The sequence below is a fragment of the Dipteris shenzhenensis genome, chromosome 30, assembly GCF_047967505.1.
Source record: "Dipteris shenzhenensis isolate YYH24624 ecotype China chromosome 30, Dip_SZ_1.0, whole genome shotgun sequence".
Taxonomy (NCBI): Eukaryota; Viridiplantae; Streptophyta; class Polypodiopsida; order Gleicheniales; family Dipteridaceae; genus Dipteris; species Dipteris shenzhenensis.
The window spans coordinates 44,780,577-44,803,141 of record NC_141625.1 but is presented as its reverse complement, the minus strand read 5'-3'; the positions used below and the strand labels follow the sequence as shown (position 1 = coordinate 44,803,141).

The 22,565-nt window shown below is 46.2% G+C and overlaps 2 protein-coding genes across 2 annotated transcripts; both read right to left on the bottom strand.

Moving 5' to 3' along the window:
* Positions 1 to 13,188: 13,188 nt before the first annotated feature.
* LOC147882197 (protein ALTERED PHOSPHATE STARVATION RESPONSE 1-like) lies at positions 13,189 to 15,827 on the bottom strand. Its single transcript, XM_087401292.1, has 2 exons — positions 15,471 to 15,827; positions 13,189 to 14,220 (listed from the first exon to the last, which is right to left on the bottom strand). Exons 1-2 carry the CDS (start codon positions 15,485 to 15,487, stop codon positions 13,965 to 13,967), a joined length of 273 nt encoding a protein of 90 aa, XP_087257418.1. The 5' UTR covers positions 15,488 to 15,827; the 3' UTR covers positions 13,189 to 13,964.
* A 136-nt stretch (positions 15,828 to 15,963) lies between these two features.
* Positions 15,964 to 21,309, bottom strand: LOC147882196 (protein ALTERED PHOSPHATE STARVATION RESPONSE 1-like). The gene is made up of 4 exons (XM_087401291.1): positions 19,347 to 21,309; positions 19,079 to 19,254; positions 17,326 to 17,549; positions 15,964 to 17,041 (listed from the first exon to the last, which is right to left on the bottom strand). Exons 1-4 carry the CDS (start codon positions 20,536 to 20,538, stop codon positions 16,219 to 16,221), a joined length of 2,415 nt encoding a protein of 804 aa, XP_087257417.1. The 5' UTR covers positions 20,539 to 21,309; the 3' UTR covers positions 15,964 to 16,218.
* Positions 21,310 to 22,565: the final 1,256 nt, after the last annotated feature.

The following is a 22,565-nucleotide window of genomic DNA, read 5'->3' as shown; positions in this document are numbered from 1 at the left end:
ACCTATCTGTCTGCACCGAAGACACAAGCCTGGTAGCCCGGAGATCTCTACCCTCTGGCAAAGTGTGCCCCCTTCCAAGGTCTCGAGAAGGATCAACTCTAGAAGGGACTCCGAGCTTTCCACCACCAGTCTAATCCTGGGGACTCCATCTGCTAGAATGAAGGCGGTCGTCTCTCGCGAGGACTCAAGCACTGTGCCAAATGCCCGACCAATGGAAGGGAGGATGGCTCGATACTCCTTGGAGAGCCCTAGGAAGCAGAGTGTAACCGAAAACCGTGGAACATGGTGTGTCGTATCCATGTCCTCCACTATGAACCCATGATACCAAGGAAAGAGGTAGACAAGGTGCGGGCCAAGGTGTAAGGAGCTCTGCTCCACAAGTGTCGAGACGGTGTCGGGGGAGCTCAACTGGATGAGAAAAACGCCTCGTCCATAGATGGTGAACTCTTGGATGTGGTCTCCCTCTAATGCCAAGCTCACCTGGATCCACTCTCACACCTGTCTCCATGTAGGCGTGAGGCCCACAATTCTGCCCACAAGCGCCTTGTCCTGGAGGGACTGGACTGCCTGCTGTACCAGTTGCTTGTATGCTGGGGAAAGCAGAACCCCTCTAGCCAGACTAAGGGTCACCACCAAGGTTTTTCTTTTGCCTTCACAAGCACAAGTGCTCCCGCTGTAGGGAGGGAGAGGAAAAAATGAAAAAAAGAGCGTCAGAGGGGGAGGCGGAGACGAGGTGGGGCGAAGGAGGGAGCAAGGACAGAAGTGGAAGGAGGGCAAGAAGGACGGAGAGTGGAAGAGGAAGGAGGGCGAGAAGGCGAGGGGGGAGAGAAGGAGGGGAGAAGAGACAAGAGGACGGAGAGGGGAGCCGACAAGGGAGAGAAGAAGGGCGCAGGAGACGGAGGAGGTGGAGGTGGCGGGGGGCGAAGGTGGAGGAGATGGAGGCAGAGAAGGCGGAGGTGAAGGGAAGCGGGGTGACGAGAGGCGTAGCGAGCGGAGGGGGGCGCAGCAAGCGAGCAAGGAGGCAATGGAGGAGGGACAAGTAGGGGCGGACGAGGACGCAGCAGTAGGCACAGAAGGGGCTATACTCTCTTTGCAACTGCAAGTTGATATTGCCTCGGTCTACTCTTTGCGTGTTGGGTCTCACACTCGTTGCTCTGAAGGGGGGTGTCAGAGATATCATAGCCTAAGAGTGTGTTGGTGTGAAGTAGTACTAGGTGATCTAGTACTAGTCTATGTGTGTGTCATGTGTGAGTGCCACGTGTCATCATGGGACTTATCCCATATGCACTAGGTGCTTGTGTGTGAGTGAGTAGCCCATATAAGGCTTGTACTTCACTTGTCTTGTCATACTTGATGAATGAATGAAAGCCTTTCTTCATGTCTTCATTTGAGCATTATTTCCTCACACCCTAACTCTCTCTCTCTATCTCCCTTCACCATGTTTCTAACACTTTCATGACATCTCTGAATGTCGGAAGCACATTGCTTAGAGAAAGAAAAAACAGCAGCAAGGTCTTGCAGTTACAAAATGCTCCTACTGCCCATGAACACACTCATGAGGCAACAAACATGGTTCATGATGAGTGAGCACTTTTATAACCTGTCACTATCCAGAAAGCATGCTTCAGCTTTGTCGATTGTCAGCTTCGTGTTTTGACAATGGTGTTTCTAAGCATATTACCTCCTGTAAATCTCCATTTCAGTCTTTAAGTGATGCTCCACGCAGGAGCGTTGTCACTTGTGCACGGTCCCTTTTCCACTCGGTCCCTGTACCGCCCCTTACATTCTCGACAGTTCATCTTTGAATAGATATGTTACGCTCTAGCCGAGGTAGCATGACCTCGGAAGAATCAGTCGACATTTCCCTTATAGGATCTATCTCTGTAATATATGTGTTTGCGCTTCATGTAAATGATCGGGAGGGATTTAATGTCAAGGTCCTAGGTGAGGGCTGATAGCACCAGACTAGATAGATCTGAGACCAAGGGCCTAGTGCTAAGATGGTGCCTAGGGGCAAGGAATTAAATGCATCCCAAGAGAGGGGTGAAATGTTGCATTAGGAAGGCCCTATATGGATGACATGTGGCATCTAGATCTATCTAGGGATTTGGGGTTTGCTAAGGCTAGAGAGAGAAGAGAAGAAACTGATTCACGTGAATTTGAATGTAGATCTCTGTCTCGCTGGGAAGTCTTGGCAGAATAGGCTGGGACGAGAATCAGGGTGCTACTCCCGTGATCTGGCAGAACAGGCTAGTATAGAGAACAGGAGGGTGACAGTTGGTATCAGAGCGCAAGGCTTGGAATTAGAGAAGGGACGAACACGGGTTTACGTAGCTGTCGCAGAGCCTAGAGATCGACGAGAAGGGAAGCAGCGCACTTTGATATTCAGTATTTACGTGAGGCGCTGATTAACGTGAGGTTTTGCGACTATTCTTCACTATGATCAAGCTTCCACACACAATTTCCCTTGGATGGAGCCGCGACGAGGTGCCAGAGAGCAAAATAGATGTTGAAATGAGCGTTTGGGCGCGACGCGATTCCCAAAAGAAATGATCGGAAGCAGGGGAAAAGAGTAACAGAGTCACCTCTGAGCGCGGAGGGAATCGTCAATGGATGATTTTGGATTCCGATCAACATCACTTGATGAGGTCACCCACGAAGAGGCTGAGGGCGTGTTGTAGAGGACTGTGAGGAGCTGGCGTGAGGCGAACGTTGTTCAGTGTTGCAAGTGACTCGACGAAACGAGGGGTGAAGAGCGCAGGAGGGTCCTGCTGTTTGTGACCTCCATGCGATGGACTACGACGACGTGATGACGACGTGTCTGAGCATAGCCCTCCCGCACTTAGCATAGCTTGATCGGGCCTGACGAAGGTCTTCGACTGCTGGTTGTGTTCGGTGGTCGTTGGTAGAAGTCAGAGTACGGATGACTGGTGAGAGCTGAGAGCAGGCCGTACGTGCAGGCTGCAAGCTGCGGGATTCGAATTCCAGGGAGCACTTTATCTATTTTCCCTTTTGGTTTTCGTTATTCCTGTTTTGTCGGAAGCAGTTAGACTTTTGTGGTTTTAGCAGAGGTCGCAGTTTATGATGCTATAGCAAGAACAAATTATGCTTGAGCAGATGCCTGTGTGCTTCAGTTAGAATTAGACTGCAGGAATTTCCCTAGTATAGGGAAAAGCGCCATCTGTGATATATGCCTGTATTAAATGCTTGATCAGTGTGAATGTGGGATTGCAGGAATTCCCTAGTATAGGGAATTGTGTTCAGAGTGTCAGTACCCTGAATTGTGTCAGCTTGTGATTACAGTGTTCTAGGGGGGTGTTTTTTAAATTAAAAAAAAGCCCCAAAACAAAACACCTACTGAACTAAATGGAAGCAGAAGAAGGGGCTTCCAGGAGGGACCCTGGTGAATCAGGAGTCCGGCCGACCCAGCAGGGATCGCGCCCAGTAGCTAACACTTTATCTGGCAGGATTGCATTGCTGGAGGATGCCTTGCAACAGTTGTTAGCGCAGCAATTACAAGCCAACGCAAGGCAATCTGAACTTAGGAGAGTGTTACAGAGATAGATCCTATAAGGGAAATGTCGACTGATTCTTCCGAGGTCATGCTACCTCGGCTAGAGCGTAACAAGATAGGTTGGTTCTTTATCCTGCATACCTCATAGGCTGAGGAGAAAAAGGGAGGGACCCGTTTGCTACGTCGATGAATCCTGATCCAAAACTTCATCATGCATCTAATCCCGTGAAAGGGATTGGACAGGTTGAAGTCATGCAGCGACACTATTTGAAGTGTTATACGTTCCAGGTATCACAAACAATGTGATTTCTATCTCAGCCATCTCCAAAAATGGCTTTCGTAGACGGCTATCAATATGTTGTGCACGACAATCGGCATGACAACCGTATAGAACTTACTGGCACAATTTCCACCGGGCTATACTACCTTAATGCATATGACAAACAAGTTGTCACGGAAGCAAATGCAATTGCTGACTCTGTCATTTCAAACATACATCACCGTGAAGGCATAGACTATTATGTAGGAATTCTAAATAACTTGAGTTGATTTTTGCACTCCTTGAGAGCTGCCATGTGCCATCCCTAAGCAAAGATGTACTAGATAGTTTTTTGCTGTCACATTAACATGTTGGTCTCCGTGGACATTAATAGAGAGACTCTCTCTCTCTCTCTCTCTCTCTCTCTCTACTTCTTGAGAGTATCAGACGAGGGATTCATCACTAGGCCCCAGCATCTGGACGACAGACGGATTACCCATGCATTAGGACAGATGCGGGTCTCGTCTCACAAGCTAAGGATCGAGGCAAGGAGGGCCGCAGGCACACCTAGAGAGCAACGGGTTTGCAGGCTATGCACATTGGCAACGGTGGAAACTAAGGAGCATTTCTTATGCATTTACCTTGCTTACTATGAGATCTGAGGACAATACCATTGCTTCTTTCACAAGGGACATGGGTTTGAAACTGTCGCGGGGACGTGAATTTCGAAGCTTTAGGAATTTACAGTGACTATCCTAGCCTCCAACTGATTAAAACAGATCAAAGGACACTTCAGTGCAATTAATTCCATGGGCCAAGGCAAGGGTCTGAAGGTTAGAGAAGGGTAAAAATCCCTATAGCTAAAAATAGCTCCAAGAGCCACGTTTGGCAAGCTGGCTTGTGGGACACGACAAAAGTCAATTTGCTTTGAGGCTTCTTTTCTGGACCACATAAAAAGAGGGAGAGGCAAGTCATAGGCTGGGAAAACGATCCAGGGCTATTCTATAGCATCACCTTGCTCACTTTCGACCAGACGGCAGTTTGTGGGCTGTTGGTGGGCTAGCAGGGCTGCCAGAAGCTCGTTTTTGTGGCAGGGGCCTCCAAATCAGTTCGTTTTTGCTGCATGTTTGCTGTTCGTGCCTTCGAAAAGGCCCAAATCTGATTCACATTTCTTCCAGGCCAAGCGCCTATCAAAATCGCACTTTTTCGGGCAATTGGAGCTCCCTTGCAACCCAACTTGCTTCCAAGCGGGAGGATTTGCTAAGTTGCACCTACCATAGGCCTTCCAAGGATGCCATACCTAATTTTATTGTTCCAAATCCACCAGACATGCTTCCGGGGTGCCATATTGGTACCAAATCCATTTCACCTACCAAGATTGAGCTGCCAGGGGCCGAAGGGTGCCAGATGGAAATCATTTTTGCTGTTTATCACCTTCCAAGGCTGCTCCTCCTGATTTTGCTTGCCAAAGTGATTGAGAACTACTCCAGACAGATTCGCCTTTTTGCTTGTTTCTTTTGAGGGTTCCTAGAGCCTTCAGATTAGTCGATGGCTTCCCAAAAGCTCTCCTGCTGCCTCAAACTCTTCAGATCCTAAAGCCTTGTTGCAGCTAACCTTTTTCAGGGTTGGTTGTTTTTCTGGTCTTTGTCCTGCCAAGACTCCCTTGTAGGGTATCACAGCTGCCAGGACAGACTTGGCTGATTTCTCTCCTGCCAGGACTCCTGTGAAGGGAGTCAGAGTTGTCAGGTTAGAACTATCAGCCAGAATCAGAAGAAAGGCTATCATGGGATATTGCACTCGATTGGGATGCTGTTTTAAGCCTGAAACTAATGCATAGCACGACGGAATTGCCTGTGAATGGATTATTCAGTTGGCTCATTTTGGATCGATGCACGACATTGCTTTTCTTGTATATAGATGCCTTTTGAATAAATGATAAAGAACCCAAACGGGAGCTAAGGTTAGAGCCAATCTAGCGTCTGGGGGTGGACAAGGGCAATCTAGCTCCAGTGTTAGTGAATTCTTCGTGCTGGAGATACACTTTTGGGGAGATCCAGCTAAGGTTGAGGCAATCAGGACTTGGCCCCAACCTAGAAACTTGCAGGAGTTAAGTAGCTTTCTTGGGCTATGTTCATACTATCGTCTTTTCATTCGCTAGTTTGCAGAGATGCAGGTCCACTTCATGCTTTGCAGAAGAAGGAGACACCGTTTGTCTGGATTGAGAAGCACAATGCTTCTTTTGAGACACTAAAGGTGAAGCTCACTTCAGATCCGGTGCTGGTTTTGCCCGATTTACGTACCTTCCTTTTGGGAAATCTTCTCCAGTTGCAGTTGTCCTTATGAAAGTTGCATTTTACAGCCTCCGGAAAAGGATTTGCAGATTTATGAGAAAGAAATGTTGGCTGTAATTCATGCCCTTTCTACTCGGGAGCATTACTCATTGGGACCTGATTTTACAGTGCAGACTGATCATCAATCTTTAAGGTCTTTTCTCACACAGTCCAAACTATCGGAGAAGCATATGCGATGGGCAAACTTCTTGTCTATGTTCCATTTCCACATTATTCATGTGGAGGGCAAGAAGAATGTGGTTGCAGATGCGTTGTCCAGGAAGCCACACGTATCTGCTGTTTCTATTGCTTATCATGATGCATTGGAGCCTATCAAGGGAAACTATGCGGACGATGAAGATTTTGCTCAGATTTTTTATCAGTTATAGGATAGGCAGCGCCTAGACCATTATGCTCTTAAGGAAGCGTTTTTAATGATGCATGGCTTCTTGTGAGTACCCAAGCAATTGAGGCCCAAGGTATACGCCACACTATGCACAGCACACGGGCATTGATTCCATAGTCAAGGCGGTGGAGCATTATTTTTATTGGCATAGTTTGCGCCAAGATGTGGAAGAGTATGTCACGACATGTTTAACCTGCCAAAAGGTTAAGTATGACCGCCTGAAATCCTGAGGTTTGTTGCCATTGCCGATCCTTACCATGCCATGGGAAAGTATCACCATGGATTTTATCTTCGATCTTCCTTGTACACCCACGGGACATGATGGAATCTAGACGATTATTGATCGATTCAGTAAGCAAGCTCATTTTATTCCCGTCAAGAAAAAAATTACAGCAGATCACATGGCGCGATTGGTTATGCAACATATCTTTAAGTACCATGACATGCCGACATCTATTGTCTGTGACAAGGATCATCGCATGACGAGTCTTTTCTGGAGGGAACTCTTTGATAATTTGGGTACTACAGTGAAGTTCTCCTCCGCATTTCATCCACAGACTAATGGACAATCAGAGCAACCAAACTCAACGGTTTTGCATCTTCTAAAATGCTATGTCTCTGATCGTAAGGCTCAGTGGGAGCTGCATTTACCTTTGGTTGAATTTGCATATAATAATACGGTACATAATAATACGGTACACACTCCTACAAGTAAAGCCCTGTTTCATATTGTTGGAGGGCAGAAAGTTTTGCCTATATTGCATACCAAAGATAAAATCTTTGAGGCTGATTCGTTTGTGGAGAACTCGCCTAAGCTGAGCCTTCGCTACTATGGGCCTTTCAAAGTTATTGAAAAGATAAATGATGTGGCTTGCAGGCTAGAACTACCAGATGGTTGCAGAATTCACAATGCCTTCCATGTGAGTATCTTGAAACCATTCCATGGTCCTCTTCCAGAGGATATGCTTGCTGAGGAACTGCCACAGGATGAAGAGATGGATGATTCATGAGAGCAGTTCCTACAGCAGAAGGAAATAAAAGTTTGAGTTAAAGTATCACGTCGCGCAGCTTGATCTTGAGCCAACCTTGGTCGAGGCTCCTTCAAGTTCAGCAGGGTGCAGGTCCAAAGTATTGCCTAATACTCAAGAGGGGATACTTCCTCTGCCCCTTTGTCGCAGACAAGAGTAGATGTCTAGAAGACCTAGTACATGTATCAAGCTTGAGAAATTAATTCCTAGTGATCCCAAGCAAATTGTGCGCATGTTGGTGTATTAATCGTGCCTTGGGGTAGTTTTCTGCTGATCCAGAATAGTGATAAAAATCCCTTTCACTAAAAATAGCTCCACAAGCCATGTTTGGCTAGCTGGCTTGGAAAGCAAGCAGAAAAGGTAAAATTTGCTTTGAGGCTCGTTTTTGGACCAAAGAAGAACAAGGAGAGGCAAGCCACAAGCTAATAGAGTGATCCAGGGGTATTCTATCACATCGCCTTGGACTTGCTATAAATACACTCAGCTCACAAGATTCACAGATTAAGCTTCTCCGACAATCTTACAAGCTGAAAGGGACCAAGGTGTGGATAGCCAAGGAACTCACACGAGCTCAATTAAAGAAAAAGGCAACAGAATTAGCCAAGGTCAAGGCTAGTAGAAAGGCTGGAAAATGTTCAGTACACCGTGAAGGCATAGAACTCATCAAAGAATTTAAATCCAAGCCAAAAAACCCCTCAGTCTTAAACTGATTATGGCTTATTATTTTTTTCACAGACTATTACGTAGGAACTCTTAATAACTTGAGTTGATTTTTGCACTCCTTGAGAGATGCCATGTGCCGTCCCTAAGCAGAGATGTACTAGATAGTTTTTTGCTGTCACATTAACATGTTGGTCTGCATGGACTAATATAGACTCTCTCTCTCTCTCTCTCTCTCTCTCTCTCTCTCTCTCTCTCTCCACCCCCGTCCCGTAGCCTCTCCACCCCCCTCCCGTAGCCTCTCCGCCCCCCCTCCCGTAGTCTCTCCGCTCCCCCCCTCCCGTAGCCTCTCCAGCCCCCCTCTCATAGCCTCTTCACCCCCCTGTCGTAGTCTCTCCGCTCCCCCCTACCTCTCCAACCCCCCTCTCATAGCCTCTCTGCTAGCCCCCTCCCCCCGTTCCTCTTGTCCGTACCTGCTCCCGCTCCCGTCCGTACCTGCTCTTGCTCCCGCTCCCGTTCGTACCCGCACCCCCTCCTGTCCCGCTCCCGTCCATACCCGCACCCGCTCCCGTCTGTACCTGCTGCAGCTCCCGCTCTCGTTCGTACCCGTACACCTGTACCTCTTGCTCCCGTTCCTGTTCAGCTCCCTGCTCCCCTAGCTGGTTGTAGCAAGCTCTTAAATTAGGAACCCCTAGCTGGGTTGAACCTCCAGCCCAACTAGGGGTTTAGCTCAGCCAGGGGGTAACAGGAGATATGGCCAGCAAAGCATGGCCTAGCCTAACTTCCTCCTCTTCAAAAACCCCTTCCACTCCAGCAGCCTCCAGTAACAACGCAAGATACTCCACCGTGGCAGCCAGGACGCCTTCCTTGTATGCACATATATATGAACGAGGTGGTCTTTTTGACCGACCAATTCTTGGATATCATGAACAAATTTACTTCCTACAGGATCAAGTGAGAGAGCTGAGGATGCAGCTAACGGATGCCATGGCTAGAATTCAAGTCTTGGAAGGACCGGTTTAGCTCAAGCAGGGGGTAACAAGAGATATGGCTAGCAAAGCATGGCCCAGCCTACCTTCCTCCTCTTCAAAAACCCCTTCCACTCCAGCAGCCTCCAGTAACAAAGCCAGATACTCCATAGTGGCAGCCAAGACGCCTTCCCTGTATGCACATATATATGAACGAGGTGGTCTTTTTGACCGACCAATTCTTGGATATCATGAACAAATTTACTTCCTACAGGATCAAGTGAGAGAGCTGAGGATGCAGCTAACGGATGCCATAGCTAGAATTCAAGTCTTGGAAGGACTTGGTAAGAAGGAAGTCATTGACGAGGTTATAAAGTCATGCAATGCTTCCCTCCCTACCCCCCAACTGGTCTCTGCAGTCAAGAATCTAGTTCATACTGAAATGCAGACAACCAAACAAGAAGTGACTATGGAGTTTAATGCAAAGGTCAACAAAGCTGATATTCAGGAAGAGATTAAAGAACATGCAGCTAGAAAGGATAATGCTTTGAAAATCAGAATTGGGGAGCTTCTAGATGGATGGTATAAAGAAGATGAATCTTTTAGTGATACCTTAGCACATGTCCAGACAGCCATGCCTACTGTTGACTGGACAGCAAATGCCGAGGACAATCCTGACAACCCAGATGATGACAATGAAGCTTGAGCAGTTCATATCGGTCAACGTAATGGCGATGCTATCATTACACTCAACTCACGAGACATACGTATAAAAGTTCTGCGACAATCTCACAAGCTGAAAGGGATGAAGATATGGATAGCCGACAACTCACCAAGGCTCAACTGAAGGATAAGGCAGTGGCAAAGGTTCGGGCTGCTAGGAAGGAGGATGGTAAATGGGCAGTCTACCGGGACGGGATAGCACTCATTAGAGAGTTTAAATCAAAACGGAATTTCTCAATTGCAGAAAATTAAGTATTCGCTAGTTATTATCTGTTCGCTGCCCTTTGGAGATTCCGAGAGTCCTAGTACGTGTATCAGGCTTGAGGAATTAATTCCTAGTGATCCCAGGCAAATTGTGCACATGTTGGTGTATTAATTGTGCCTTGGAGTAGTTCTCTCTCTCTCTCTCTCTCTCTCTCTCTCTCTCTCTCTCTCTCTCTATATATATATATATATATATATGCATCTGTGTGAATAAACAAGGACGAACGAGGCTTTGCACAATGCCTACACGACCATGTGTAGAGGATATATACCATTGTAAGACTATAATATATCCAATCAGACAAATTAAGAGGATGTGTAGAGGATATTTAAGAAAATGCCATGACAGCATATTCAGCAGAAACAAACCACAATGCTACATCCAATGTCCTCACAAGTCTCAATAAGATATGCCTAGACTTGACTAAGAAAATTGACAGCCAGGAGGCTACGAATGTAGCTCTCCTAACAGAGAAAGCATATGTGGATAAGACACTAGCTAAAGTGAAGAAACAAGGGGGGGGGATACAAGAAAAGTGGAGAAAGGAAAAGGCCAAGAGGGAAGAATGGGAGAAGGAAAAAGCTGAGTGATTATATGAAAAAATCAAACTCCAAGAGAAGGTACATGCTTTGGGGATTGAGATGCAGCAATTAAAAGACATGAAGGTGGCTCTGGAAGAGACTTGCAAGGCCATGGAAGAACTCAAAACAGAAAGTGCTACTCTTAGGAATGATATTGCAGCTATGCAAACAACAATGCAAGGCACACATGCTGAACTCAAACAACAAATCAGTAAGAGACAGGCAAAGATGATGGAGTGGAAGGATGTGGTTAATAGAGGCACATCAGCCCCTAAAAAGGAGTTTATCTCTGAAGCTTTGAAAAGCAAAAGAGAAGGGCTAACAAGGTACTAAATGTCTTGGTCAGAGGCCTACCAATGGGAGACACTCCAATGGCAGATGCCAAAGTCTTGTTCGATAAGATGGGGGTCAATCTCACTGGTGAGACAGCTTGGAGAGTGGGCAAGGCGGAGATCCCAATGAGACCACTAGTGATGAAGCTCAGGACAGCAATGGACAGGTCTACCCTCATGAGTATGAGGGCAGCAAGAGAAGCAAGGAAATGGGCTGCCTCCAGGGATGGTAAAGTGATCATTCGAGAGAGAGTAGACAAAGAAGAAAACGATGAGGAGGAAGATGGGGAGCTATGAAGGTGTCGGGCCCATGGGATGACTGCACAAAGTGGACTGAAAATAGCTGTATAGAATTGCAATGGCACCATTTGGTCCAATCCGGGAGGGTTCTTGTAGACATACACTGACAGAGACATGATCTTCCACACCGAGACACATGAAAGCCCAAAGAGAGGACTGCCCATAGTGACAGGATATACATGGGAGTCAACCCATAGGATAGAGATGATGAGAGACAGTGGGATACGAGATTATGGGGGTGTGGCTGTCCTCAGATCACACTTGCCGACCACTCATATTTGTGGCACGAAGAGAGACATATCGGGATACGGGTCCAGCCCCCAAATGCACGATCGATCATTATTGTGGTGCCCTAGACACTTCATCCTATGCACGTGAGGTCACCACAGAGGGACATAGCCCATATGAGACGATACAAGATGACATCACGGAGTTCTCTAGGCAGGGAGATAACCCTACTTCTTGCTAACTTCAATGCACGCACGAGATAGTACCGGAGCTAGATGCAGTAGAGCTCAGGATAGTGAGGCACTCAGCAGATGCACCACATGTTGACAAGGTATGGGCGACCCATCTACTGGAGTAGTGAAGTCCGTGATTTGATCACATATTACGATCTCCAGAGATGGCCATTATCTGGCGGGCTCACTTATTTCCCACATGGCAGGGGGACAAGTACAGTGGATTACCTAGGTCCCTTAGCCTTTGCCTCACGGATATACGCCTTTGTTGTGCCTCCTCACCCACTTGGTGCTTTGAACAAATGAAATAACAAAGGACAGAAGGGAAGAGTAAATCAAAAAAATAAAAAATAAAAATAAGTTAGTAAGCAAAGCTACGATTATGTTCTCATCAGTACCCAAGCATGAGCTGCCATCTGGGTTTCAAAAGATATCCAGAATCTCTTGGGTCTATCCATAACCACCTAGACCTAATCCCATCATATAAGACCTAACCCCATGATTGACGCCAATTCGGACCTAACCCATCATCAATGCGAAATGATCTTGGGGGTCATAACACCCCTCCTCCTAACCTAGTCCTACAGCCCTCATAGCTCCTCATGCAAAAGCTCACTTGAGGGCCTTGCCTACATATCATATTCTAACACAATCTTTATCATGTGTAGTCAATAATATGATCTTTAGCTTTTAGCATCAAATTAAGCCGTCTAAAGCCTACTCATACTTGATGTAGCTCAGAAATCAAATATATATGAACGACACGTTAAGATAGCATCAAATAGATGAAAAAGTTAAAAGGACATACCTCGTGACAGTCAACAATTAAAGGATTGATTTGAATTCGCAATAATTGGGAAGATTTTCAAACCACGCCTGCCTGAGGGTGAATGACCCAGGGTGAAAACGGTAGTGCTGAACACCGCCGCCCCCCGTCCCCCCACCCCTTTCTTGGGACAGCTACAGCTGAGAATAAGAAGGCTGCTCATTCGTTACAGTTAAAAACCATTGACCAGAGCGCACATCAAAAGCCCATGGCTCACTAGACTCTCACTACTTAATCCCTCCCCACATTAAAAACCTTTTCATGAAGCTGCAAAAGAAAGCCCTTTAACCTGGGAAATTCTTCCTTGAAAATTTGATTAATGATACAAGGGGGAGGAAAAAACAAGGCGGGAAAGTAAGACACCAAAAGGAAAAAAGAGAAGGGCCAACAATACAGAAAGAGAAAAAGGACGAGCTAATGCATAAAAAACAAAGAAGAAAAACAACATTTACCTATTAATGAGCTCAAACATAGACAAGATTACACTAATTAACCAAAGCAGAGAAGAGGGGTAGATTATAAATAATGAAGCCTTGAAAAAAAGGCTATGAAAGTTACAACATAAGCAAGCTGTGCAGAGGGGGAAAGGGGAAAAGGAGACTTGATTCATAACTGCTAAGACAGCTGTAGGGGCACAAGCACTCTCAAAACTAGATGATAAGATATGATTATTGAGATGATGACACCATCCGTTGAGCATATGCACCCCGGAGCAGATGCTATTCCCATCAGAAATAAAACTTGTTCACTCCTCCAAATTTTCATGAATCTCATCATTGTCTTCAAGTGGAGATTTACTGTTCTCCGTCTTCTGTTGCAGTTTTCCATACTCGCTGAGAGCAGCGGTTGCAAATGAAATCATTGATACAAAGACCATTGGAAGATTTTCCCTAAGACTACTAGGGTGGTCTCTCGTCGGCCTTGTACAGCCCTGGAATACTTATACTTCTCTTCCTCAGCAACTGTTCTCAAGCTGTCTAGGTCAGTTCTTCTTTCCTGTAAGCTGCTTTTATACCTTTCACCAGGCTTACCACCAGAGTCTTCTAGAGCCTCCACAAACCTTATTTTACATATGTTGAAGTGAGAGAGTCTTGTCATGTAGGCCTTTCGCAGATCTTTCAGCTTGTTTCTTTAGATTTAGCTCCTCTGACTGCCCGGACTCTAATGAGTATACCACTGCAGCAAAATCGCTGATAACATCCACCGCCCCCTGCTCATTTTCAAGTTCGTCAAGGGAGGTCTGCCACTTTTGTATTAACAAATAAAGTTTGGGCTCTCCTGCTGACCGAAACATAGAATTAGGTGTACCTCTCACATCTGCCTCGGTTGGGAGCGGCATTGTTCCAACCATTTAATTAAAGAGTTAATGTACTTTCTTTGAGAGCTAATCCATCGATGAAAATGACTTTGCCATTTCTCGAGCTCATGTGCCAGTTCAATAGTGGCCTTTCTGTGCATCTCATCTGCTGCATCTCCAGCTTTTGAGCTCCCAAGAGTCTGCATCTCCAATGCAATTGCTTTTTGTGTTTTGTGACACTCTAGCATCACCTTCCACATATTCATCAACCTGTGATGCAAGCAAACCATAAGATGTGAGACAACGCTTGTTTGTAAATGCGAACCAAGCAAGCACTTCAAAACTAAGCTGTGTGAGGCTAAGGAATCTGACTAATGTAAAGTTAGTGTAGACGTAGTGAACAGCAGACAGCAGACAAGTTTAGAGCATTTAAAGCACTTGACAGATTGTCAGGTATTAGCATTCATGACGGGTCCAGAAGAACTTGCTAACTCTACAATGACACATAAAGCTAATGCAGACCTAACCCCATGATTAATGCCAATTTGGACCTAACGTGAGTTCCTGCTAATGAGGGTCATAACACTCCTCCTCCTAACCTAGCCTTACAGCCCTCATACCTCGTCATGCAGAAGCAGAGAGAGCACTCGCACACACAAACTGCTCACAGAGAGAGAAAAGGACAAGAGAATGCAAGAGATCTCAGGCCAAAATCCCACAGCCTGCTGGGGAAAACCTCTACTGAAGAAGCCTCCTGGGTCGGCTGAGATAAGCAGGCCGACCCACCTGCTCTCGACAGCCCACTATAGGCCCCTAGGGGAACCCCTGGCCTATAATTAGGGCTCCACAAGGCCCTATGTAGGGGCTGAACCCTGCTCCACACTGATCGACTGCTGGGCCAGCAGCAGCCCTAGGTGGCCAACCACCTGCTGCTCCATATAGAGGCTGCCAGGCTGCTCTACAAGGGCAGAAGCCCTGGCTCTAGGCCCAACTGGGCTGCACCACCTGGCCGGCTGGGCTGCACCACCTGGCCGGCCTCATATGAGGCTGCTGCACAGCCAACTTGCCAAGCTCCCCTGCCTATAGGCCAACCAGAAGGCCTACGTGGCCAACCAACAGGTTGGCCCACCTCATCCTACAAAAGGCCTCATAGGAGAGGGACTGCAGCACATGAAGTAGCCCCCAACTGTGCCTCCAAGTGAGTCCGGAGGCACCTCCTACTCTACCCTCGCAGGGCAGGCACACCCACAAGGCCCTCACTCAGCCTAACTAGCCTCACTGGAATGACACACTCACAGCACTGGCCCTCTCTCTCTAGAGTGACATCAGGAGAAGTTGACCTCCAGCACCTACGTATTCTAAACACAATCTTTATCATGCATGGTGACTAATATGGTCTTTAGCTTTTAGCATCTAAATAAGCAGCCTAAAGCCTACTCATACTTTCACTCAGAAATCAAATATATGTGTACAACAAATTAAGATAGCATCAAATAGGAGAAAAATTTTAAAGGACATACCTAATGACAGTCGACATTTTAAGAACTGATTTGAATTCGCAATAATAGAGAAGATGTTCAAACCATGCCCGCCTGAAGGTGAACGACCCAGGGTGAAAACAGGAGTGCTGAACACCCCCCACCCCTTATTTTGGCAGGGCTGCCGCTGAGAATATGAAGGCTGCTCATTCCTTACAGTTAATCCATTGACAATAGCACACATCAAGAGCCCATGGCTCAATAGACTCTCACTACTTAATCCCTCCCTACACTACAAAACTTTTCATGAAGCTGCAAAAGAAAGCCCTTTAACTTGGGAAATTCTTCCCTGAAAATTTGAATGATGATACGAGGGGGAGGAAAAAACAAGGCGGGAAATTAGACACAAAAAGGAAATAAGAGCAGGGCCAACAATACAGAACGAGAAAAAGAACGAGCTAATGCATAAAAAACAAAGAAGACTAACAACATTTACCTATTAAGGAGCTAAAACATAGACGAAATTACACTAATCAACCAAAAGAGAGAAGAGGGGTAGATTATAAATAATGAAGCCTTGACAAAAAGGCTATGAAAGTTACAACATAAGCAAGCTGTGCAGAGGGGAAAAGGGAAAAAGAAGACTTGATTGATAACTGCTAAGATAGCTGTAGGGGCACAGGCACCCTCAAAACTTGATGATAAGATATGGTAATTGAGATGATGACACCATCTGTTGGGCATATGCACCCTCGGAGCAGACGCTATTCCCATCATAAATAAAACTTGTTCACTCCTCCAAATTTTCATGCATCTCATCATTGTCTTCAAGTGAAAATTTACTGTTCTCCGTCTCCTGTTGCAGTTTTTCATACTTGCTAAGAGCAGCAGTTGCAAATGAAGTCATTGATTCAAAGACCATTGGAAGATTTTCCCTAAGACTACTGAGGGTGGTCTCTCGTCGGCCTTGTACAGCCCTGGAATACTTATACTTCTCTTCCTCAACAACTGTTCTCAAGCTGTCTAGGTCATCTCTTCTTTCCTGTAAGCTGCTTTTATGCCTTTCACCAGGCTTACCACCAGAGTCTTCTGGAGCCTCCACAAACCTCCTTTCCATATGTTGAAGTGAGAGAGTCTTGTCATGTAGGCCTTTCGCAGATCTTTCAGCTTGTTTCTTTAGATTTAGCTCCTCTGACTGCCCGGACTCTAATGAGTATACCACTGCAGCAAAATCGCTGATAACATCCACAGCCCTCTGCTCATTTGCAAGTTCATCAAGGGAGGTCTGCCACTTTTGTATTAACAAATAAATTTTGGGCTCTCCTGCTGACCGGTACATAGAATTAGGTGTACCTCTCACATCTGCCTCTGGTTGGGAGCGGCATTGTTCCAACCATTTAAATAAAGAGTTGATGTACTTTCTTTGAGAGCTAATCCATCGATGAAAATGACTTTGCCACTTCTCGAGCTCATGTGCCAGTTCAATAGTGGCCTTTCTGTGCATCTCATCTGCTGCATCGCCAGCTTTTGAGTTCTCAAGAGTCTGCATCTCCAATGCAATTGCTTTTTGTGTTTTGTGACACTCTAACATCACCTTCCACATATTCATCAACCTGTGATGCAAACAAACCATAGGATGTGAGACCATGCCTGTTTGTAAATACGAACCAAGCAAGCACTTCACAGATAAGCTGTGTGAGACTAAGGAATCTGACTGATGTAAAGTTTGTATTGAGCAGTAGTGTAGAAGTAGTGAACAGCAGACAGCAGAAAAGTTTCCAGCATTTAAAGCACTTGACAGATTGTCAGGTATTAGTATTCGGGACGAGTCCAGAAGAGTTTGCAAACTGAACATGTAATAACACAAAACTATTAGTTGGGCCAAATCCAAGCATACCCTCCTGACAACTCAGCCAGCTGGGGATACAATTCTTCATTTGTCAGCTGTTGGATTCTCATGGACGCAGAATGTATTGCTCGAAAAGCCACTATAAGCCGTGTGTCTAATTTTTTAATAGCAGCACGTGTCTTGTCTATCACAGTGGGGTCCTCCCCCTTACGATCAAGTATGCTTAACTGCTTGCACTTCCGATCAAAAGCCATTCGAATAACCTCTCCAGTCTGCAGCAACAAATTACCAGATTCTCCAGTTACTATCCAGAAACTGCTAGCTTCGCACAGTAATAATGTAATAGAGCACTAGAAACTCAAATCAAGTTATATCAACAATGGTCCAAACAGAAGACAGTCCAAACAGAATACAAACTTGACAATTAAAAACAAGTAAAAGTATGAAGCAGTAGTGCCATTCAACTGAATCTTTGCTTAACTCACAAGATAGATAATAAAGCAAAAGGGTAAAAATCCAATCAAGCGAGTTGATTGACTGAGTGATTGATCGAGTTACGAGCCCACAGCGAATAGGACCACGCTGTACGAAGATTTGAGCAGTAAAATACATCAAAGGCGAGTTTGATTAACAACATAAAGAAAATCTCACCATGAATGGTCAAGGTCTACTTGACATGACTTCCTGAGAAATCGCATGTATCTGTTTAGAGGCCCCAAGGTTACTAAGGCTAACCTATCCCTATAATTGGCCTGCCCTCTAGGTAGCCTTAGCAACGTTTCAAATTGGGCAAAGCAGAAATTAGGCCTTTTTAGAATCTTTAGAAGTGCATTTTCCTATTGGACAATATGTTGACACGTGGCTTCTCTCTTAAGTTTGGACTTGAATGTAGACTTTAAAGTGGTTTACTCTCTCTCTCTCTCTCTCTCTCTTCCTACACACCATCTCCACCTTTTCTCGCTCCCACCCCCCTCCTCCTCTCTCTCTCTCTCTCTCTCTCTCTCTCTCTCTCTCTCTCCATCTCGTGCAGTCTTCCTCCACACCATCCCCAATGGATTCTTTTTTGTTTGCTTTTTTATCTTGGGCAGGCCTTGTGAATGATTAAATATCATTCACCTTGTTTTTCCTTTGGGGACCTCCATAAGACAGCATTGTCAAAAAATATGCCACCCTCCAGCAAAAAGCACCTTCACATAACTTCCTGAGCTACAGCTAGGATCTGTTTAGAGGTAGGCTGGCCGCTAAACCTATCCCTAGAATTCTGCTTTTGGGAACCTTCATAAAGAAAGGTGCCACCCTCCAGCAAAGATGCCAGAATAGGACCCATAATATAAAAAGTTTTTTAGCAGTAAAATACACCATAGGTCAGTTTGATTAACATATACCTTCATAAGATTACAATAAATCCAACCTTACAAATCAAAAGTTTATAAAACAAGCAAAAGAACAAAGGAAATTGTTTTCAAATGAGTAAATGAGAAAATTTTAAAAAGAAGAAAAAGAACTTAGTAAGCAAAGCAACGCTTTATGTTCTCATCAGTACCCAAGCATAAGCTGCCATCTAGGTTTCGAAAGATTCTGGAATCTGTTTGATTAACATAAAGAATACCTCCCCATGAAAGGTCAACTTGAGGTACAACTTGAGGTGACTTCCTGGGCTATAGCTAGTATCCGTTTAGAGGACCTAAGGTTACTAAGGCTTAAACCTATCCCTATAATTCTGCTCTTGGGGACCTTCACAAGACGGCATTGTCAAGAAAGATGTCACCTTCCAGTAAAAAACACCTTAGGGATGAATTACCTTCACTTCCTCATAAAGCTTTTTCTCCCATGCATACAACCTTTCCAGGGTTGAGGCATGGCTGCCAGCCATACCACACTCTGGAATATCCCCACTGTCCTCATAAGCATCTCTCATTGCCAGAGATGTCTTGCGGGACCAGTACCAGGTGATTGCATTGAAAACCTTGGAGGAGTCTGCAAATAAAACAGGTGGAAAATTAGATCAACGGATTGCGTTGGAGTACACCTCATCAGAAAGTCCCTTTTGAGGGTGGAAGAAAGTATACCTTTTAAGTCCATAATGTTCAGATAATGATAGACCATCTGTGTTTCCAGCATCCCAGAAACATCCTTCCCACTGTCATAGGCTCTTGCAAAATGGTCATCGATATGCCTCACAACTTGCTTCAAGTTGCTTCCCTTTTCGGTAGTAAGAACAGCAAGCTCTTTCCTTTCTTTTTCTTTGTGGTCATTCTCCATATCCAAGTCTTTTACTACAGTTACCACGACAGCTGGCTTTTCCTCCTCTTCATCATCTTTATCAGGAGAATTTTCAGCCTTACTTTCAGGTACGTCTGCCACTTTCTCCTCAGGCTTGTCCTCAGATATCTGGGGTGCCGTCTCCTCCACATCTTGTATCTCTTCATCCTGCTCAGGCTGATCCTTTTCTTCTTCCTTCTGTTCCTCGTCTTCCAGATCAGGCATTCCTTCTTCTTCTCGGACCTGATCAAAATCCTGTGCTTCTTCCTCCTCTTCTTCACCATATTGCTTCATCCTTCTCTGCTCCTGCAAATGATACGGAATAACTGGAGCGGTGAAAATATCCATAAACCACGAAGCCGAGTGTGGTGGGGAAGGTGGAGGTGGGGCAGCAACGGACATCCGAGGAGGGGGAGAGAACGTCATGAATATCTCGTCTCTTGCAGGAGAATAGTAAGGAGGAGAGAAGTCGCTAGCCCTTTCAGGAGATGCCATACCATGCATGCTCATTGAACGGGACACATCTGTATAGGGACTAGCATCCGGAACAGATTGAACGGGGCTTGCTTCTAAGAAGGGAGATGCAGGGGGTGATTCCCGAGGAGACGTAGATGGTGGCAGTGAAGAAGGTGGGGGGCTTGCAGCTTTGGGAGGAGCAGGGGCAAGGGGTGGAGAAGCAGGAGCAGGAGGGGTTGAAGGGGGCGGAGAAACAGCAGAAGCTGCAGGAGGGGGGGACAAGGCTGCAACAGGGGGCGAAGATGTTTGTGGTAGAGATAGAACAGGGGTGGACGGACTTTTAGGAGAGGTTTGCGCATCAGAAAACTCACCTTCCGCAAAACGCCGAAGAGCAAATCCAACGTTTCTTAGTGTCTGTATGTAGGCTAGGTGTGCTACTGCGAAATCCTGTCTGAAATTCACAGCATCTTTCATAGCCCGTTTGCGGTTCCTGCATTGCATAAGCACATCCGAATCCTCGATCCTCGAAGTTGCACACCCCATCTCTCGCTCTTCAGCACGCCCCAGACCACACGAACATGGCAGGACAAGCTTGCGGCCTCAGCCCTTCTAAAGACCGCTGTGAACTTCAACAGACTACATCGAAACTCCTTTGAACCCTGATCATCTTGGTGGTAAAAGTATTCCCAGGGAAGAGAACCGTGGCAAATGAAGAAGCTTCGCCCTCATCTTGAGAGATGGGAAACGCACTCAACAAAAATGAGCGACAGCCCAAGATCGCCGTTCTGACTCCTGGTACGATCGAATGCTCCGAGCTCATGGAAAACTAGGTTTGAGCTGCGGTTAGCTGCTCCGCATGCCGAACCATGGCCTTTCCGAAACTGGGAAAGGACGATCAACAAAATGGTGCCTTTGGAAAGATTGGACTAGGGAGAGACGCAAAAACTCACAACCCAAAGGCAGGCGTTTGCTGCGGATGACGACGATGACGAAGGCGACTGTGGAGAAGGGAGCAACGTTCTGCTGAAGAGATGTGTAATGAGGATGGAGTTGAGGAAATAGAGCACTGGGTTGTGGGAAGAGGAGCTAAGGGGAGGGGATAGAGGGGGGCGGCAAAAGGTGGCAGGAGGGGATCTGGGGGAAAGGGCAGGAGGGAAGAAGGGAGGAAGGGCAGATGGGGGGGGATGCAGGCGGAGGTACAGGGGAGAGCTGCGAGCATTGGGAAGAGGGAAGAAAGATGGAAAGGGGAGGAATCAAGGGGAGAGGCGGTTGTGGGTGGTGGTTGGGGCGAGCCGCTGTGAACAGCAGAGACGGGCGCTGCCTCCTGCGACGCAAAAAGGTGCTCACAGATTGTGGGTGAGTGACCCCGCGTGCCAAAACTGCGTTTTCCCGAAGAGAGAGAGGGCGTAGAGAGAGGGCGCCTGGAGAGAGAGGAGAGAGAGAGTGTGTGTGCGCGCTGCGCCCGACACGTAAGCAGCCCATTTTTTTACTGTCGGAAAAGGCAGCCCCCTAATTATTCTAATTGCAAATAATACAATCATATTCCTTTTATTCCGGCCTTATTATCTGAGATTCTGACTTCACACGTGCCGGCTGCGCCCCAAAGATTCACTGCGATCCCATCGCTAAATCGCTAAAATTTTCAATAGGGCCAGCATTGCCACGTCGGCCGGCGCCCCTGTATCTACCCCCACAGATGCTCCGTTCTTTTCTCTGTTCCAGCCAATCACGCACGTACTTTTCACCTATGCCTCAAAAAACTCATCCTTTGCCGCTGTATCCTATTTGTTTTTACGGGCTGAATTCCACGTGATATCTGATTTCTTACTCTTAATTTTTTGTACGCGTTTTCTGTGGAAATAACCCAGGCTTTCGGTAAACGCGCTGGGTCGCGAGGGCCCCTGCCCTTTACACGTGTGCCGCCAAAATTTTCCCATTTTAACCCTATCGTCCAACCTTTGTCGTCGCATAAGATTCTCATTCCAACATTCTTTCACAGCAACAAGCAACAGTTCCCAAACTCTGCGCGCCTCCCATTTGTGTCGCTTTCCCTTGGCCCCAAAAAACACAACAGCACACACTTACGTTCTACCTTCCTACGACAGCGTAGTCCCCGTATAAAAACGTGCCCCTTCAACACCTTGCACGTCCAAGCGCTTTGTTTTCATCCTTTACACCTCTTGCGATAGCAACTTCATGAAACTTAGGAGTTCTATCCAAAAAAATAGGCTCTCCTCCTTGGTGCTCGTGCTCTTTTACTCTATGCTTGCATGTCATGATGGAGCAAATCAAATAGTTTGAAAGCAACCTCTCAACCCTTGCTTTTCATGTAGTGTGTTGTATGAGGTGTGGGGACCAATAATTCATAAGCGGCTCAACTTGTGGAAAGAATTTATGTACAACAAAGACAACACATGTGCTTAAATTAACTACCTCATAAGTTCCCACTTAGATGACAAAGCAACAACTCTAAGCTAGGAGATTGAAGCCAAAGGAAGGAAGAGCAAGGTGCAAGAAAAGCTAAGAGAGAGAGAGAGATCCAAAATTATTAAGTTCTTATCGCCTCCCTT

Excerpts from the sequence above, each read along its gene's own strand:
- LOC147882196 (XM_087401291.1), bottom strand. The coding sequence starts at position 20,538 with ATGGGGTGTGCAACTTCGAGGATCGAGGATTCGGATGTGCTTATGCAA. Across the intron at positions 17,550-19,078 it reads AGCTTTATGAGGAAGTGAAG|ACTGGAGAGGTTATTCGAAT; the intron begins GTAATTCATCCC and ends TTGTTGCTGCAG. Across the intron at positions 17,042-17,325 it reads CTGGCTGAGTTGTCAGGAGG|GTTGATGAATATGTGGAAGG; the intron begins GTATGCTTGGAT and ends TTTGCATCACAG.